Raw genomic sequence first — 20466 nt, 5'->3', positions numbered from 1 at the left:
TAGTTTCAATATCCATAGCTATTCCTACAATAGGTTAATTGTAACTGGAATTGATAATTGGTTCTAAGAGGCGAGGAGATTCACAAGAGAGAATTCAGTTTGTATGACATTTTTCGTCTCTCCATTGTCCCATACGTCCTATGATCTGTCATTCATTCTTTCTGTCTATTTCTGTTTCTTCCATCTTCCATTTGAGCTTGTGTCCGTCTGTCTCCTTCCGTCTATCTTTCCTGTCTATTGTACTTCCCTTCTCAACTTTGCTTGTCCTCTGCGTCTTTGCTTTGGTCGCCTTTTCGTTCCTTCTTCCCCTCTGTCCGTCCTAACCATCTGGGTGTGTTCTCGACCAAAATCAATAAAGGGATTTAGGCCAAACCATTTGATTAAGTGGAAGGTAGAACGCAGCCATTAATACACAACACACCACTAATGCACTCTCCGAGGCTCCTGCCCCGGGTCCAGGTGTTTTTTTTACTCTGCGGCCTCATCCCTCGGACTCAGTGACTCCTTAAACGTCAGCAAAGCAAGAGGGGGAACGAGTCAGCAAAGCAAGAGGGGGAACGAGTCAGCAAAGCAAGAAAGAACAAACCAGCAAGGTCCTGAAAGATCAAACAGCCAGCAACATTGTTCACCAAACAATACGAAATGATGTAATTTATTTGGACCCAAAACTGGCATTAAACTATCAATGCTCCATAACATTAAGTCACTAAACGATTTTCTCTTACCCAATATAACGAAGAAAACGTTAAATTTCCGCAACGTGCCTGAACTCCTGCGAAAATTGTGAATTAAAGTTGATATATATCGTGTAACAATACGCATAATAGCGAAATAATGCTATTATTAGTATTTTATTTTAATGGAAATACGTTTAGAATGTCTTCGAATCAGGAATTGTTTTATTACTTTTGAACAGTCAATTTGAGGCTGTTTCCAGCTTAGCGCCAGAGCGGCTGCTCAACTGAATACAAAAATAAGACCATTCTTACATCTTCAGATTTTTACAATTAATATTGGAAGTTTATTTTGGTGTGGTAGAAGAAGTTTTCTTATTACTTGCAGATCGTAAACTTTCGAAAGTACAGCAAAGAGCACTGTGCTCACTAAATATATTATTAAAAAGTCATGTATGAGTACGGAGCTTCAAATATTAAATCGGCATTGTCTTCAAGACTCTAAACTAAATTGCTTTCAAAACATTTTTCACAAATTTCTTTTTCAGAGATGAGTACAGGAACAGACGACTTCTGATTCCTGTTACCAGGTTGGGAGCTGAGCCTTCCCATAGCTCATAGTAAGCCTTACCCATTCTGTTTAGTTTTTCCGGGAACACGACTAGCCAATCGATTAACAACAAGGTACCAAATTACCACTGGGTGAACAGAAACGAATGCCTAATAACTGACCCCTGTTCAGTCCTCCCTGGCCAAGACTAACCCAGACCAAATCGCTAAGAAAACTAAGAGGAAAAGATAAGTTAGAAAGGCCTCTAGGACAAAGTGACAATGAAATGGATATAAATAAATGGAGAAGGTGGGGGGGGGGGAGCAGTTAACATTTAGTTAAATTCACGCATACATATGCATATACTCAAGCAGAAAATTCAATCCGGATTCGATTCCAGACCGAGGCAGAAACAAATGGACAGCGCTTCTTTTACCTGATGCCTCTGTTCACCGAGCAGTAAATATGTACCTGGTAGACAGTTTTTGCAGGATCCATCCTGTGTGTGTGTGTTTGCTCAAGCATGTGTATGTATGTGTGTCTGTTTGCGTGTGTGTGTGTGTGTGTGTGTGTGTGTGTGTGTGTGTGTGTGTGTGTGTGTGTGTGTGTGTGTGTGTGTGTGTGTGTGTGTGTGTGTGTGTGTGTGTATGTGTGTGTGTGTGTGTGTGTGTGTGTGTGTGTGAATTTGCTATTTATGCCTGCAGGATCGAGCTGTTAGATCTCGGACCCCTGTCTTTTCTAATTATCAACTGTCTAATAATTTTCGACCTATTTATTTCCCATATGTACTACATATATTTAACACAAACCCTATTCTCCAACACTTGTACCTATACTCCACCCTCTTACCCCTCCAAAAAAATCCTTCAGGCTCCCCCTCCCTCCCTCCACTCTCTCTAGATCCCCCTTTCTTTTACACCTCTCTCTCTACCCCTCTCCCTCCTCTCCCCTTCACCTCCATTTCCTCTTCCACTTCCCTTCCACCTTCTCACCCACCAACGCCAGTAATGACTTGCAACATCACAACATTATCCATCATAATCAAAATCATTAGAGAAAATAAATCGAAAACAGCCATCATGAGCCTCTGTTGTGCTGTGGACTACGTGACGTGACAAGGAAAATATATTATTATTTTTTACCATTATCGGGGTATTGAGCCGAGATTCGCAGTGAAGGGAAGAAAAGGGAACACGGAATATTAAGGCAGGTGAGGTGGTAAGTGGAACTCTAGCTGGAAGAGCTGAAAAGGTTAGAAAAATTCTGGTAAGGCTGGGTTGAAAGCTGATATTTGGTTGTGTTCTGAAACTGTCTTGTGGGCTGAGATTAGATTACGAACTGAAGTTGGGGTTTCAGCTGAGATTAGGTAAAGAACTGAAACGAATTAGTGAGCTGTGATTAGGAAATGGGCTGAAATTGGGAACTAGATGATGGGGTAGTTAGCAACCGTCGAGTTGTGAAGTTGAAAGTTGAAAGTTGGAAAGTTTGTGTGAAGTGAGCTGAGACTAGTCAATTGTTCACAACTAACTGCTCTCACGTAGTTGTCCTCAACTAATTGAACTCGCGTAGTTTTACTTAATTAGTCGTATTCAGTTGTACTCTAGTTGTAATTAATTGTACTCAGTTATACTCAGCTAGATGTGCCCGTCTAGTTGTACTCATCCTAAGTGATCTTACTCCAGGGTGCTACCAGAGTCTAGTGTGCTATTTCTCATACCCAGAACATTTCTCAGTACCTGGAGAGAAAGCTGATAGCTCTCTCTCTCTCCCTCTGTCTGTCTGTCTGTCTGTCTGTCTGTCTGTCTGTCTGTCTGTCTGTCTCTCTCTCTCTCTCTCTCTCTCTCTCTCTCTCTCTCTCTCTCTCTCTCTCTCTCTCTCTCTCTCTCTCTCTCTCTCTCTCTGTCTCTGTCTCACAATATTGACCCCCCAGCAACCACTTCGAGGTGGTGTCCTTGAACTACTTGGTATGATGGCTACCTTGGTTCGAAACTTCAATCACTGTGAAACACGCAAAGTTGGCGATGGAGCCAGTGCCTTCACCACCCGAGGATGGTGAACGCCTCCCCTTCCCCTCACAGCCTGGGGATGGTGATCGAACACCCCCTTTCCCCCCTTCACTATCCGAGGAGAAAAATGGGGTTCCAGACGACTGGAAAAATGTCGGTGTCCGGATTTTTAATACAATTTTTTCCATAGTATATTTTCAATTGCTTGTTTGTTATTGTTTTGATTGTGTTTAGGCATGCATGAACGAGACCACAATTGTATGTTGTCCTGTTAATGCATAATAAAACCAATCACTGTAACAATAAATTCCATTTTTTCAACCATTATGGTTCATTCGAGTCAATAAAATTAATTGACAAACAAATACTTAAAAAAACGACTTAAGAAGTTACTTTTAACTGTACATTTCTTTTGTCTGTATTACCGCAGTTTTGGAAGACCAAAAAAGTTATTCTGCGCTCTAAAATTGGAGTGTTATGAACGGGAAATTACATGTTGGCGTGATACAAGTCGAGCCTTTCATCTTATGATGACAGAATACTTCAAAGCAAGTCCAGGGTACGGTAGAGATGGTTGGCCGTCGGGGTCAAGGCACCCCAAGTAAACAAGTTTTGGGGCAACGTTAAAACAACGTAGAAGTGACGTTATCAACGTTGATTCAATGTCTTATCAACGTTTTTGGCCCAATGGGATACGAACCGTACATGAACTGTTATGTTTTAACTCGTATAATTTGGTACTTCAATGCTATCAAGGTAGAACAACATTTTTTTCGTTGTTGCCAACGGGTATTAAGGTAGCAGTAGTAAAAAGTGCTTCTTGGTTACGTTGGCTGGGCGTCACGGTTCGTACGAAGGTACGAACCGTGATTCAGGTTCTTACCTTCGAACCGATAGATTCAGCTACTCGGAACAAGTTCCAAGTAGCATGGGCTATGGTGACCCCGTAGTGGACTTACCTGGCACGTCGTACGAAGGTGCGCTGCTCACTTTAATTCTTCCTTGTACCTCACTCTCTACAATCCCCACTTGCCACCTCGCCAACACGGTCTCCTTCAAGCTACTGTAAGTCAGTCCAGCCCGTCCTCCAAACAAAGACCCAAAAGTGATTCCATCCACCCGCCAAACCCCTGTTTATCAATAAAGAGCGGTTTACACACGACTCACAACTGTTGACGTTTGAACATTTCCGGAACAAGTGCTTCACTGACGAATTTTGTTCGAACCACAACGCTATAAATGCTTCACCCACGTACTACAAAAACAAATAATCGCCAACAGAACCTAAATAACTAACCTAACCTAATCTATGGCAATATATGTACAATATGCTACTATATTATAATATTAATATATATTTGAGAAAATTCCCGTCTTGAATGAACAGCATGTCAAAATTTATGAATGCGTCTGTGGGGTCGACTGCTGGATGTAATGGACTTGAGTCGAGGACGGGTTGGTCAGTCATACCTTCCTCACGCTGATCCGAACGAAAATTGCCATATTTCAACCTAATGGACCTCATCCACTCAAATCCTCCCACCCAAGTACGTGGTTCACTTGAAGCTAAGCTGAGCTACCACACTTGAACCTTGAAATAACTTATTCTTTTCGAACACAACAGAATCTCCCTCACGTCGTCCGCACCTCTATGGTACCGCACAAACTTTAATTAGTTCTCTACCGCACTCCACTTACACAAGACGGCACCACACTGACGCCAACTCACACTGTACCATACTCCAACACCGCATGACGGTACGCCACGCACGCCACCTTACGCATTACTTCCCCAGTTCATGTCTGCTTTTGATGGTGGTCCAATTCAGCTCCCCTCCCAGATGCACATAATTCAGAGCTGTGGTTTAATGTGGACATAAGCTCCAGTTTGTGATAATCTTATCTATACATTTCCAAGGTGGGTAATATAAAGTAGATTGTAGAGTGTTCTGCTTCTTAAGTGGATTAGCTGGGTTGGTGTTGGCAGGGGAGGAGGGATAGAGAGACGCGGATAGCATGATAGAGAGGGGGGGAAAGAGGTTAGAGAAGGATAAGAAGGAAAGACGTAAAATGAAGGAAAGGAAGGAGGGAGGGAGGGATAAAGAGACAAGGAGAGACAAATATGTTATGAGTGATAGAGGGAAATATGAGAATAGGAGAAAGAGGGAAGGGGAGGAAAGGAATAAACCTTGTTCATCATGGGCTGTGTGTCTACGTTGTCTACACCTCTATTCTGCCTCTTTTTACATTCCTCTCCCTGTCAATTTCTTCTTCTTCCCTCCTGCCAATTCCCTCTTTTGTTCATTTCTTCTTCCTGTCTAGTTCTTCCTCTCCAATATCCACGTCTTCCTCTCATCCCTTCCCCCATTACGTGGCATCCATGCGCCACATGAGGCAACATTACAACATGAGAAACGCCGTCCCAGGATATTGCACCATTATAAGGCACGCATGTGCAGGATATGGCAACATTATGTGACAGGGAGGGTGAGGGAGTCTCAAGGCGGTAATGATCATAATAGGGGCAAAAAAAGTAAGAGAACAAAATTGGGACATGGCTGTTCCATGAATGCAATTAATTTAGATTAAAAACTTCCCAAGGGTGCCAATATATCCAGCAGGATAACGTCCCAATATATCCAGCAAGCATCAGGATATATGCCTGCTGAAGTATATCTACCCGAGAGTGCTGCCTACTGGAGTATAACTGGCCCTGAGTCCTGTATGCTGAAGTATAACTGCAATAGAGGTTACTTGGCGAATTACTTTTGTGATATTTCTATCGTTTAGCATCGTTTTGTGACATTTCTATCGTTTAGGCCTAGTCGACGACCGGGCCGCGGGGACGCTAAGCCCCGGAAGCACCTCAAGGTAACCTCAAGGTAGTAGCCCAATAACACCTCTCTTTATTTCTAATGTTTATTTAAATACTCTTTCGGCGAATGGATCGCTGTAGCTTCAAAGGAATTTGAAATATTTTAGAGTTTTCAATAATTAAGTGTTTGCAATATTTAAAAGCGTTCTCAAGACATTGCAAATTTGATATATAATAGAATTTGTGTTGTATTACTGCATATCTATATGTTATTGACAGCCTTATCAGTTAATATTATCATCTGAGCCTTGTTTATATAAAAGTAAAGTTTATGAATTTATTTGTGCTCTGTATAATGAATTTATACAGAGCACAAAAAACATGAGAATTCAAGTAAAATCAGACAGAAAACGCAAAATACTTTCTTGTGGTATGTATACATAGGAACTATGATACGAGGAGAGGTCAGTGCAGGGCTTGATAAAAGAACATGTCAGGACAAGCCTTTGATAGGAGGACAGGTTAGACCAAGACTTGATATGAGAACAAGTCTGAACAAGACTTGATATGAGGGTAGGTAAGAGCAGGTCTTTATTGAAGGTCAGGACAAGCCGTGATATAACAGAGCAAGCCAATATAACAAGGCTATCAAGGTCAGTCCGCCCCGCACGAAAAACAATAATGTTCCAGAAATATTATAAAGGCAAGTCTCTTGAGTATATCATCCGACCAGCGGACGGTTTGTGCACAGAACCCAAACGGTTCACAAATATTTAACAACGTGGAATTAAAGAAAACGTAAAAGCTGAGATACTCGATTAAAAATATATATGTAAACACACACACACACACACACACACACACACACACACACACACACACACACACACACACACATATAAATATATATTTATTTGTATGGATATATTTATATACACAAATATATTCATTCATAATATGCAAAAGACCACAACAATGAAGAAAATATATTAAAGCGCTTGTGAATATATAAATAAAACCTGTAAGTGTCTGAATCAATTTGCTGAGCATCAGAAAAAAAAACCCTAGACCACATGGCGAAAAACAAAAGCAAAAAACCCACTTATCTGTTCTGTATGGATTACACCAAGGCACTTTGATGTCTACGCAAGTAAATAAAGATTTCAGAACTTCCATTATATTATACAAGACGTGACAGTCACATAACAACTCAGGCGCCATTCTGTAGTGCAGTTTGCATTGTCCAGTGAATTGCATTCATACATTTCAATGAGAGAAAACAGCAAGAGGTGGACGATTATTAGAGAAGAACACATGAGGTCAAAATTAGAGTTGCCACATATTTTCTCTAATAAGAGTGGTTGATAAACTATTTTAATTTCTCATTAACGTCCTCGACCCTTCATAACAACCTGAGTTATGGCGGAGAAAATGTGGCATTAATGTTGACCGCTGCAGGTAACAACAGGGGAGGTTGGGGGGAGTTACGGGAGCGAAGGGAGTGTGGGGGTACCAGGGATGGGACGGAGTGAGGGGACAGCGAAAGGGGGCAAGGAGAAGGGGCAACATTTGGGAAGGGGAGACGGGTAATATGCTTCGTAGCACCACCACTATCCCCCTCCTCTCTCCCTGTCCACGACCCCTCACCGCCTCCCGTCCTAACCCTCCGGTATCTGTAGCCGGTTACTGTCCAGGGTGAGGTAAACGTTGTCATAAATCATAGATTAACCGTGCTGTATCCCGCTGTATCCCGCCATACAAGGGATACTTAGCACACCACCTCTTCTCCCTTTCCTTAACTCTCCTCTATCCTTCCGTTTCCTTCATGCTTTCTATCTACCCTCCCCCTCTCTCCAGCGGAGTCAAGAACCCAGGAATTGGCGATTTCAAGAATCCCAGTGACTTTTATTAGACAGGGGAAGGTTAATTTTTATACTGTGGTCGGAAAGATGACGATGGTCCTGAGAGAGAGAGAGAGAGAGAGAGAGAGAGAGAGAGAGAGAGAGAGAGAGAGAGAGAGAGAGAGAGAGAATAGCACACACACATACAATATGGCCATGTTAGGACCTGAGAAACTTGTGATTGCCTGCTAACTATACCTACCATTACTTGTGGAGTGTCTAGATCACTGGGATAACCACCATCATGTTGTAAACACAGATTATTCTCCCAGGCTGCGTCTCGTGGCCGGAGTCCTGTGTACAGCCTGGTGGACCTGCTGGCTGTGTGGCTGGACACACCCCAGGCATCCTGTGGAGGTCCTGTGGAGGTCCTGTGGAGGTCCTGTGGAGGGAGCCACTGTCTGCCATATTCTTCGTCTGTCCTACAGTTGCAGGTATTGGAATGGAATTAATTTCTTGCCTGGAATTTCGTTGTCACATTGGATTACTTTTCTCGTGATTATTTTTCTGTCTTATTTTTTGGATTACTTCCTCATGCAAACTTTTCCTTTATACACTGGAATAATTTCCACCGCGGGAGATAACTTTTGTTTATCATTCCAACATTTGTGTTCATCCATTGATCTTGTTGCACCGTTTTGAAAAATCCAATTTATTTCTTATCTGTGTCGCGGTGCTATTCAGATGAACACGGTTCACAGTTCAGTTTCCTCCACAGTCACAACACACATAGTATTGGTCGCCAGGAGGACAGGAGCACTCTATTGGACGTGTTCCCTCCACTGCCTCCTCCACTAACCATAGTACCAGTATTGCGTTTTTAATTCTCGTTTCATACAAGGTTGTGTGTGGAAGAACAGTGGTTCAGTCGGTTCTGTAATTTATACTACTACTACTACTACTACTACTACTACTACTACTACTACTACTACTACTACTACTACTACTACTACTACTACTACTACTAATGATAATTAACAATAATATTATATTTAAGTAAAAATACATACATTTGATACAGTGGACAATTCGTAGGCAAGAAATGCAAAATACATAAAGCCACTAATACACACTAATTTCGCACCTAATGAAGTTCTTTGAAATTCTATTCTCAACAGTTCTGTATTTACGCACGCACGATACAACGGCCAGTATTACGAGACTCAGGATTTCGAACTCTGTTGTTCGAATAGCAAACTTAAATTTGCTCTGCAATATTTTCAACAGTTGACAGATTTTGCTAGGATAGAAGAAAAATCAACTTAGGAATTATACCAGTGCTTTATATTTGTTAACTATTCCTTATACGCTAGTTCAGCTTGGAAACTTTTAAAAATTGAAAATATCAGGAATTGGAATCACGAAATAATTACATTAACATGTGTAATGCATCGTAAAGAAATGTAACTTAAGACAAAATGTAACTCCTGATCCACTATGGATCACCAGGACCCGTATTCACGAAACAGTTACGCAAGAGCTTACGAACGTGTACATCTTTCCTCAATCTTTGACGGCTTTGGTTACATTTATTAAACAGTTTACAAGCATGAAAACTCCCCAATCAACTGTTGTTATTGTTATAAACAGCCTCCTGGTGCTTCGGAGCTCATTAACTGCTTAATAATTGCCGAGAAAGCCGCCAAAGATTGAGAAAAGATGTACAGGTTCGTAAGTACTTGTGTAACTGCTTCGTGAATCTGGTCCCAGGAGTGTAAGCTTCCACTCCGGATCACCAGGAAAGGTAATATGTGTCCTTGAGAACCTAAGACATATACCTCTACCTCCTGTTTCTCCCCCAACACCTGCGTGGGGTTCTCCCCAACACCTGCGTGAGGTTCTCCCCCAACACCTGCGTGAGGTTCTGTGCCTCCGGGGAGAAGACCAAGACCTTGCCCCAACGTCCAGGACACATGGTCCTCATTATTACCTAATTTTAAATTGTAATAAACACTAATTACTTAATTACTCGCTTGCCCAGTAGATCCAAGAGCAACACACAAACATACAAACACATGTACATACACTGGCCTTCGCAATCCTGTTCTAATCCCTATAACTTTACATTTGGCTGGGTTAAATTCTAGCAGCCATTTTTCAGACCACTTCTGGAGTATTTCCAAATCTGTTTGAACATACTTAAGAATTGGTCTGAAAAATGGCTGCTCGAACCCAGTCAAATGCACAATTACAACGATTGGAACAGGAGTGCAAAAACGTGTACAGTTGTATAGGATGAAGTGAAGACACATTCTTCAATCACAAGATGAGAAAGACCTGGGAATAGACATAATCCCCAAACCTGATGCCAGAAGCTTATATTAGTAGAATAACTAGAGCTGCATAAGGCATAAGTCATCGTCCATGTATCCTTCAGAAACTTAAACAAAATGGTATTCTGGGCCCCATTCACGGCGAAGGTGAGACCTATTTGACAAATATTAGTTGAAATTTGCAATTTTGTGAATATATCCATGTTTTAAATTATTGTCTCATTCAGCGTGACGTTTACTGTCTGGTTTCTGACATTGTTCATAGCTTAGTTATTCCCATTACCACATATTTGTACGTATTCATCACAAAGACTCGCAAACTACACGAGTGATGCTGATGAATTGATTGCTACATATGAGAAAAAATATTTAATTTGTGTGGGACTAAATTGCATGACGCTTCACTCATCGAGGAACCGCTGAGAAGGTTTTCTGAACACTATGTTGCTGACACGCATAACATTGTTGACTTCTTTACAATGTCTGATGCAATTTCTGGGAATTCAGGCTTTCTGGTAAGTGGGAACCAAGACCCACCATCCTACATTATGGAGAGGGACAGGAAGGTCGCTGGTAGCCATCATCGATTCTTGAAATGTCTTTTGTCTGATCGAAACTTATTTCCGCTGTTAAAATCCTGAATGGCTCTTTGCGCCCCTCTGATTCACGATTCATCTTTCTTGAGTGTGTCTGTATGTGTACATTCACGTAGATGTATTAGCGGGGGATGAGCTACGACTCATAATTCCCACCTCTAAGCTCATAATAGACGGGTATATAGGGTCCAGAAAAGTTGATAGGTTCCGGATCCTATTGCGTTTATTCATATCTACACCTCAAATGGGGTTTGAAGTCTGCCTTTACTATTTCACTGTTCAGTGCATTACGGCTGTTAACTACTCTAAAACCGAACAAATTATTTATACCTTTGTGGTTTATTTGGGAAGTTAGTTTGCATCTGAGAAATTGGACATGCCAATCGTGGACCAATGGGGACTTCTGTTGTTTCATCTATTCATGTGTCCTCATGTTTCCTGTATTCTTATTGGCTTATGTTTTTTATGAGTGAGAAGGGACCTCTCCAAGCATGTGCCAGGAGCCCTGCGGCCGTTCTCCATAGTTCTTATGTCTTATGACTTCTCTCTGTCACAATGTTCATGTTCTGACGATGCTTAAGTTGTGTATTAACTATGCTAAAGAGGTTGTCCTTGTTGGCCCTATCTGTTTCACTGAGGTTGGCATGTGGTGATATTTCATATCTTGGATTTTATATCTTAGAGTGATGTGCGATTGAACCCTTTTAGTATTCTCTCGAATCTCGTACCTCTGAGCTCGGAGACTAATCTCGTGGCATGCTTGGGAATTTTCTCCTGCTGATTTTTGTGGTACAAAACGTCCTGAACGACTTTTGGTTCAGATTTCCAAAAAGCCGTTCATGAATTGTTCAAGTTACAACAACTGGACACCAGTCTCCGTGGTGTAGTGGTAAGACACTCGCCTTGCGTTCCGCGAGCGCTTTGTCATGGGTTCGTATCCTGGCCGGGGAGGATTTACTGGGCGCAAATCCTTAACTGTAGCCTCTGTTTAACTCAACAGTAAAATGTGTACTTGGTTGTAACAACGATTCTTCGCGGCGGGGATCGTATTCCAGGGACCTGCCCGAAACGCTACGCGTACTAGTGGCTGTACAAGAATGTAACAACTCTTGTATATATCTAAAAAAAAAAAAAAAACTAATGATACTTGTTTAATGTGGGTTTCTGGTAATACGTTCGGTGTTATAACAACCCCACAAGTTTCTTCTTTTATTATAGGATGGTTTCATCTCCCATATGGCACTTTTACCAGAAAAAACAACTGTACTCGCATCAGTGGGCGTCCCACACACACTAACATATTGAGCCGGACAAAAATTTAAATAATAATTAAACCTGAAATAATAGGAATGAAAGAAAAGGAAGTTTTCTATTTAACGATGTAAAATATAATATGGTTAACAAGCTTTCCACCAGATGTCTCTAGTTGCATATACGATGGTTAAGCAGTGAAGGGGTCATGCCAAGCGTTCCCAAAAATATACACATATAAACTGACAAATGTGGGTTATATTGGACATACGGACACGCAATTGGATGGGCTCGTATTCCCGCGTGTGTTCGGTCAAAACTATTATGATTAAAATTATTTTCTGTTTTCTTCCACCATGCCACTGGAGGGATAGGAAGATAGATCAATATGTTACCCTTGATAGATAACTGCCTAAACGGGTTGATGCACTGGCTGGTTGTCTAGCAAGGTAAACATTCAATACTGAAACGGGGAACATTGATAGGTAAACATGCGTTATCTTCCCTCTGGTGAGACAATCACATAAACTGGCTGACCTTCCGATACATTACGAAGCTAAGTACGTCGGCCTTTCGACACGATACAGTTCATCGCAGGCAGCGTGTGAATGAATATACTTTATAGTATACACAATCGACTTGAGAATGGTCCAGGATGGACCGAAACGTCGTCGTCCCTTCACCTTCTAGTGTGTGGTCTGGTCAACATACTTCAGCCTCGTTATTGTGACTCATCGCCTGAATATACATTATAGTTATATCGAAGTGCCCCCCCCCCCAAGGTCGAATTAGTCAATTCCTTAGTAAGCAACTCCACAACAGTTGACTAACTCCCTGGACAGCCCGTCCTCCTAAGATTTCACAACGTCAAGAAAACGGTCAAATTTAAAGTGTCCTCCCTTAATCCACCAGAGGACCCAAATCAGAAAACGAGACAGTACGTCACTTTCACCAGCCGCTTCCATACGACAATTTTTGGCCTTATGTTACGCATACGATCGAAATGCAACGTTCTTTGTAAGAGAACAGATTGCCCTGGTACCTGTTTACTGCTAGGTGAATAGAGGAACCATTAGGTGATATGAAACGTGTGTAATCATTTGTATCGCCCTGGATTCGAACCCAAGATTCTCAGTTGTGACTCTAGAACGAACCAAACTGTGCTACTGAAACCCTAATATGTGCCACGAGCTATTTAGAATATGATATCCAAACCACACGTCAGAACATGTAGAAACGACGAGGTTTCGGTCCGTCCAGAACCATTAACAAGTCGTGTCCAGGTTGGACACAAACGTGGTCACTTCTTCATGTTCTGATGAGTGGTTTGGATATCATATCTTGTCACGCTAATGTGACTCATCGTCTGCAATTCAGAATATATTTAGATTCAAAGATTCATTCACATAGAAAATATTCATATAAACATTTAGAGGAAAATATTCCTCTTCTAAACGGGTAAATATTGAGAATAAACGCAACAATATATGTGTAATGGATCTATCGGCCCAATTTGTGGTTAGTTTCTCCCACATAATGTGTAACTTCTCCCTTCTTAAAATAAAAAAATGACACCAACGTCTCTGGGAAATCTTACCAGCTACCATGGCATTTTCGGCGCGGGAAAATGGCAGACATTAGAGCACACAAACATCCGCATTCTCAACTGTGTTGCCCCGCGCTCAGAATACAAAACTGTATTAACAGGAAAAACGAGGATTTCTAGGAACCTCAGGCTCTCTCCCTCTCCCTCTCTCTCTCTATCTCTCTCTCTCTCTCTATCTCTCTCTCTCTCTGTCTCTCTCTGTCTCTCTCTCTCTGTCTCTCTCTGTCTCTGTCTGTCTCTGTCTGTCTCTGTCTCTCTGTCTCTCTGTCTCTCTGTCTCTCTCTGTCTCTGTCTCTCTCTCTCTCTCTCTCTCTCTCTCTCTCTCTCTCTCTCTCTCTCTCTCTCTCTCTCTCTCTCTCTCTCTCTCTCTCTCTCTCTCTCTCTCTCTCTCTCTCAGTAACAAGGGTGTGGAGCTTCACGTCACCTGAAGGGATTGTAATGATTCATAAACTGTCTTTTGCGATCAATTTGGAATTCCAACCACATTCCAAGTATCGTCCCTCCACGGTGTTAGCCACGAATATACTTATAAATTAGTATTAGTTCCACATAGTATAGCAGCAATATTTTACAAAGATTTATGTTTGTATCCTTTCCGGTATTATGTTTACGTGGTACGGTAATCTCTTGTTTATAAATGCTTATATAGTACGTATTCCTCCAGTGGGTAGAAAACGACATTATGAATGAGAAATCATGGGAAGCCCAAGAAAACGAACCCTCATTACAGAAAATGGATACAGTTTTAGCTAAAACAGCGGTAACTAAAATAACTCGAGCGAGATGTCGACGACTATGTTTAAATCAAATAATAATGAAAATAACTATTTCAGTTAAACAAAAATAATAATATATAAAATGAAAGTTGCATACAAAATATAGCAGTGTATATATTGAGTGCATATTGTTGAACCATTTATTTCAGAAGGACACTAACCAGTTCTGTTAAAACTGGTTAGTTCTGTATCATAGCCCAACAATTTAAATTATATTCAAATTCATTTTTTTTTATTCAGAAGAATGTGTGTACAAAGGACATGAACATAATGTACAATTGTTGGGACAGGAGTTACACATACTAATGAAGCCACTATTAAGCAAAACGTATCGGGCAAAAGTTAAATGAATTGGAAAAAACATTTATTTAAGGTTGCGAAGAGGGTAAACACTTCATAAACACTGTTTATGAAGTGTTTTTACGCGCTTCATAAACAGTGTCTTTCACAAATCTTCACTGTAATTTAAACGTAATGAAAATCAATGAAGAAACGCTGTGCATATTAGTGATTTTAGGCACAGTATGTACTAGGTCTATCTAGAACTCCAACATTCTGTTTGTAACTCACTTTAAATGTATGTACTTTTACCTGTATAAACATTATTGTTATTATTATTATTTAGTAATATACATCAGATACAATAGCATCCCCCCATTATTATATTATATCCGTATCCCCCTCGTATTATATCCGTATCCCCCAATATATCATTATTACGTCTCCGTTTTCTTACGAAGTGCTGAGTCTGTCATGGTTTTCTTTAATACTTTTCCTATGGTAAACTTATTCTTTACTACCTCAGGGTATATTATAAACAAAAATACATATGTTTTGATATCTCGTTGTCGGAGACACACACTATAGCAACCTCTATGACTACTTTTCGCACACATACTCCACAACACATACTCCACATATCCGTATCTTTATCATTTATCAATTCTGATTGAAATTACCTACTTAAAATTATCTGCTAGATTAAGGACCTGCCCGAAACGCTGTGCGTACTAGTGGTTTTACAAGAATGTAAATACTGTACTATCCAATGTATTCTCACAAACCCAATGTACCTTCTTGTATATATATAAATAAATAAATAAATAAAACAACCAATACCACCATAACTACTGCATCAAGGAGCACACAATGCGGTCTTCCCTGTCACAAGTGTAGTTCTTAAAAAGATGAATTTAATATACATAATTAGTTTCAGAAATACATTTTCGTCACCTTATGAAGCTTTGTTTTGAATTGGCACACTGGAAATCAAATAATTAAGTTACTCCAATGTTCTACAATTCTGAAACCCGAAAACCTTGTCCCAGAGAGATAGGCAACTCTGTAATTTTTCTTTTTGAACTAAAATTCTTTGAAAATAGAGAATATTGTAATGTTGACGGACGTTGTCAGAGGCGTGAAATATAATGTTCAGAGGTTTGAAATTTAAGTGATTCGTTGAAAATGTTTTAGACAGAGTAGACTCAGTGTTGATGGCTATCTGGGTATATTTATTTGTTAAAAATAATAATGGGTGAAGAGTATAATCATTTACTGTAGAGAATATAATTATATTCATATATTTTCTCTTATAAGATAATGCTATCTCTGTATATTATTTTTTTTAGTTCTATTATTTAAATTATTTTTCTCTTTAATCATTTCATTGTTTTTCTCTCTTCATCATCTTCTTTCTGTCCCTGTCTTACTATTTCCTTAATGTTGTGTTTATGTATCATGGCCTACGGCGCTCATATCCGTATTGTTCCTGGCCCCAGGAAGGTCCTGATGTCTGCTACGAGCTACATTAATCTGCGTCAGTGCTGAGCATCTGAAGAGTTCCTGATGTCTGCTACGAGCTACATTAATCTGCGTCAGTGCTGAGCATCTGAAGAGGTCCTGATGTCTGCTACGAGCTACATTAAGCTGGGTCAGTGCTGAGCACCTGAAGAGTTCCTGATGTCTGCTGCGAGCTACATTAAGCTGGGTCAGTGTTGAGCATCTGCGAGGGGCATGAAGCACTCAAGTAAAGGCTGTTGGCTACGGCGCTTCTGTGGCTCCTGACGCCGGGGGATGAAGGGGACGACTGCTAGGTGCTGGCGACGCCCGTCCTGCTTCCTAGGGGTGGCGCCCTTCTATGTCAAGGCTCCTAAATTCATCGGCGGTGAGTAGATGCTTTTATTACCTCAACGTCGCTCGATTCCTTTGAAATTGTTGCTTGAATGCTGATGCATCCAACGACTGAAACGCGGCTATTCTCTTGTAATTTGTGTAGACAATGGCTTCTCTTCCATGCAAGTCAAACAATCTTAAACAGCTGTTCGCAGGTATGTATAGGTATTGATAAAGAGAGTCTGCGTATCCACACCTTCTTATGATCTAGATTCTAGGTTCACGCAACATCTCGGTGCCCACTCTAGGTGCAGTATTGTAATCCAGAACTGACTACTTTCGAACTTTCCTCGAAAGTACTAGGGGAAACGGTATTTCGTTCGTTTCCTGTGTTCGAAGTGAATCTCTCTAATCAGTGGTACCCGATGTTTCTTTTGGTTCGTGGCCCAATTTTCTAATACACAAAAGACCTGCGACCCTTTGCCACACTTTTATTACTGAAAAAATTGCCTAATTAAGATTCTCAGCACTTCTGAGCGAATTCCGTTCCTATTCCGAGCGAATTCTTGATGATTCGGATATATTAGTTATGTTAATTTTGATTCCGTAACAAAACGGTTGGGAACTACTGTCCTGACTGCCACATACTGTAAATATCAGTAATTGTCATATGACCAAAACACTTAAGCAAACCGTCACTAAGTCTAACCCACACAAAATTATAATATAGAGCATTATTTAAAATTTTATGAGAAACAATGTTTGATTAGTACTGAACAATTGGCAAATGAACATTTGAGGACTGTCTAAGCTTATATGATCGTACCTTGAGTCCACAGACCTCGTATATATCTAAATGTATTTTTTTCTTTCTTCTATATTATTAACCCCCTTTTTTTCTCAATGTTGAGACATGACTTTACTGCATAAAATAGCTTCTTTCCTAGGTCTAAAATATCAATTTTCCACTCCTATCCATCTTTCAGAGGCTGATTAATATCTCGTAATATCTACTGAATGGTTTGGAACGGTTAATTTAATACGGCTTAAGTCAACCAGTTAAAATTAACGACTAAACTGAAGTTAGTTTGGTCAGTGTTGATTCAGTTAGTCAAATTTAACTGAATCTAACCAACGACAACTGTATCCACCATAACAGCGTACTCTAAATTAAACGAATTATCCTTAAACTATAATTATATACAATATAATTTAGATAATTCGCTGCCTTCATCCAGTGGTAAGTGTCATAGGCTTAGTCATTTAGTTTCTGTGTAAATACCGTAGAAACATCGTATAATTATAATATTGCGTGTTGTTCATACCTACAAGCTATTGTGGCAGCTTCATCAAATGACACTAATGGGGATAAAATATAATTAAAATGCTTCAAGAAATGTCTTATCAAAATGAAGAAACAAATGTGAGAAAAGGTACTTACATTTTTTTTTTTAAGTTTGGAAGAGAAGTTGGTTTTTTTTCTGTCGACATTTGTAATATAAAAATTTACGTTTTATGAAAAAATTCACACTAAGAATTTCTAACAAAGAATAAGTTGCAAGCTCAATAACGTAAGTTGTGAGCGCGGTCTCAGACACAAAGATCGTCTAACATAGCAGACATTCCTGAAGGCTCGTGACTACTGGCCATAAATTGCCTTACTGGGTACCTTCGTCAGCAGATAATACCTCCAGAGAGTAAACATTACTTGACGCCTGTCTTGTACTTCGCTGGCCAGGGCGGTCCGACCCCCATTGTACAAATGAAAAATGGTTTGCTTCACATATTAGTAAGTAAAATGTCACATCGTGCATAAAACGTTTCGAAATAAATGTTTTGTTGAATGAAAACAAACCTAACTAATCCCAACCAATCCAAGAATTATCTAAGTCTAACTTGACGTTATAAGGAGTACTAAACATTTTTAAAATAGTTTACATGAGCGTATCTTGTTCCTAATATCAGCATGTCTTACTGACGTTGGTCTTCGTCTTGCCCTGTAACCCCTTTTATGAAGACTTCTTCACAGTTCATTTCCTCAATCTCAAAGACATTCAATACTATACAGGATGAACAACCCAGCGGGTTTTCTTCCTATTGGGGGGGTGTTGTACATGCTGCTATGGCGGTGTGTCCACTCATGGGATGAGTGGCGCTGCCCAATAAACTCGCCCCTCGGGGCAAAATTTTAAAATTCAACACGATTGTTTATCCACAAGGTAATTCTTCTAGTAATGAACACGTTGTGAGATAAGGTATAATACAGATATGATGACCTGGTTTGAGGTGAGAAAGGTCACAGCATTCGTCTGGTGGTGTATTGCATAATCACACTCCCTAACTATTCATTATATGATTGATTACGTAACTATATTCTCTAACTAACGATAATTCCAGTTATTAATTAGTTAGGTAGGATTGTTGCCGTGTTTAAAAAATCATGATATTTCGTACGAACATATTGCTGTTGAGTTTTGCATTGTGGCGCAGAGCTAGTTACGTGGCATGCCAATACGCCCCGAAAAAAATATTTTGTTGGATAATGATTCCCAGACAGCCTAATCTATCATAACACATCCTTGGATAATGAAACGGTAGCCATATATGCTACTTCGGTTCCGGTATGCACCCTGCTACATGTTAGCCGTTAGTAAATACCGCCCTGTTGACTCAAACTTTGAGGCTCGGAGTTAACCTTTGTCTGGTGCCTCCCATTACCAGAAAATGGAGATCAATGTGTAATGGTGTTGAGTAATGGGGATCAGGGTGATTATGTTCTCTAATCATATGCATTTATATATATTATTTTACCGCATTGTGCTCTCCAGGAAGATAGTAGCAGAACGTGAATGGTTAATTTTTTACATTATATACAACTTTATGTATCTAAAGAATGCATATTCCTTGTTAGAGTGAATACCAATCAATTTTAGCTGTTTTCTTTTGGGAGTCGATCGGTATGAAAGGAATACAGGTAGATTCGATCATGAATTCCTTTGGATTATCTAATCTAACTTAACCTAATTTATACCAATCAAAATGGATGAGTGTGTGGGGAATGGAGGGGATGTGGGGAGTGGGGGACGGGGAATGTGTGGGGGAGGGGAGAGGTGGGAGATGGATGGAGGTTGGGGAGTGGGGTTGAGAGGGTAGGGGGGGGGGGCACTGGCGGGGGTTTAAGTCGCTCGGAGCTTGAGCAAATAACTGACCCGTGTGTGTTGTCATGGCGTGCAGGTCAGGTGTTGTCTTGGACAGGTCAAGTACTGTCTTGGGCAGGTTAGGTACTGTCTTGGACAGGTCAAGTACTGTCTTGGGCAGGTTAGGTACTGTCTTGGACAGGTCAGGTACTGTCTTGGGCAGGTCAGGTACTGTCTTGGGCAGGTCAGGTACTGTCTTGGACAGGTCAAGTACTGTCTTGGGCAGGTTAGGTACTGTCTTGGGCAGGTCAGGTACTGTCTTGGGCAGGTCAGGTACTGTCTTGGACAGGTCAGGTACTGTCTTGGACAGGTCAGGTACTGTCTTGGGCAGGTCAGGTACTGTCTTGGACAGGTCAAGTACTGTCTTGGGCAGGTTAGGTACTGTCTTGGGCAGGTCAGGTACTGTCTTGGGCAGGTCAGGTACTGTCTTGGACAGGTCAGGTACTGTCTTGGACAGGTCAAGTACTGTCTTGGGCAGGTCAGGTACTGTCTTGGACAGGTCAAGTACTGTCTTGGGCAGGTTAGGTACTGTCTTGGGCAGGTCAGGTACTGTCTTGGGCAGGTCAGGTACTGTCTTGGACAGGTCAGGTACTGTCTTGGACAGGTCAGGTACTGTCTTGGGCAGGTCAGGTACTGTCTTGGACAGGTCAAGTACTGTCTTGGGCAGGTTAGGTACTGTCTTGGGCAGGTCAGGTACTGTCTTGGGCAG

At 40.8% G+C, this 20466-nt stretch overlaps 1 protein-coding gene across 1 annotated transcript in view; it reads left to right on the top strand.

Moving 5' to 3' along the window:
* The window catches only part of LOC123768686 (inactive ubiquitin carboxyl-terminal hydrolase MINDY-4B), a 113551-nt gene that overhangs the window by 14075 nt on the left and 79010 nt on the right, over positions 1-20466 (top strand). The window contains exons 2-3 of the mRNA XM_045759368.2: positions 8219-8380; positions 16227-16612. Of these exons, the coding sequence (XP_045615324.1) occupies positions 16522-16612 (91 nt within the window). The 5' untranslated portion in view covers positions 8219-8380; positions 16227-16521. The remainder of the gene's footprint in view (positions 1-8218; positions 8381-16226; positions 16613-20466) is intronic.

Source organism: Procambarus clarkii, chromosome 83 (genome assembly GCF_040958095.1).
Source record: "Procambarus clarkii isolate CNS0578487 chromosome 83, FALCON_Pclarkii_2.0, whole genome shotgun sequence".
Classification (NCBI taxonomy): Eukaryota; Metazoa; Arthropoda; class Malacostraca; order Decapoda; family Cambaridae; genus Procambarus; species Procambarus clarkii.
Note: the sequence above shows the minus strand (reverse complement) of the source record. Positions and strands in the feature narration are given on the sequence as shown.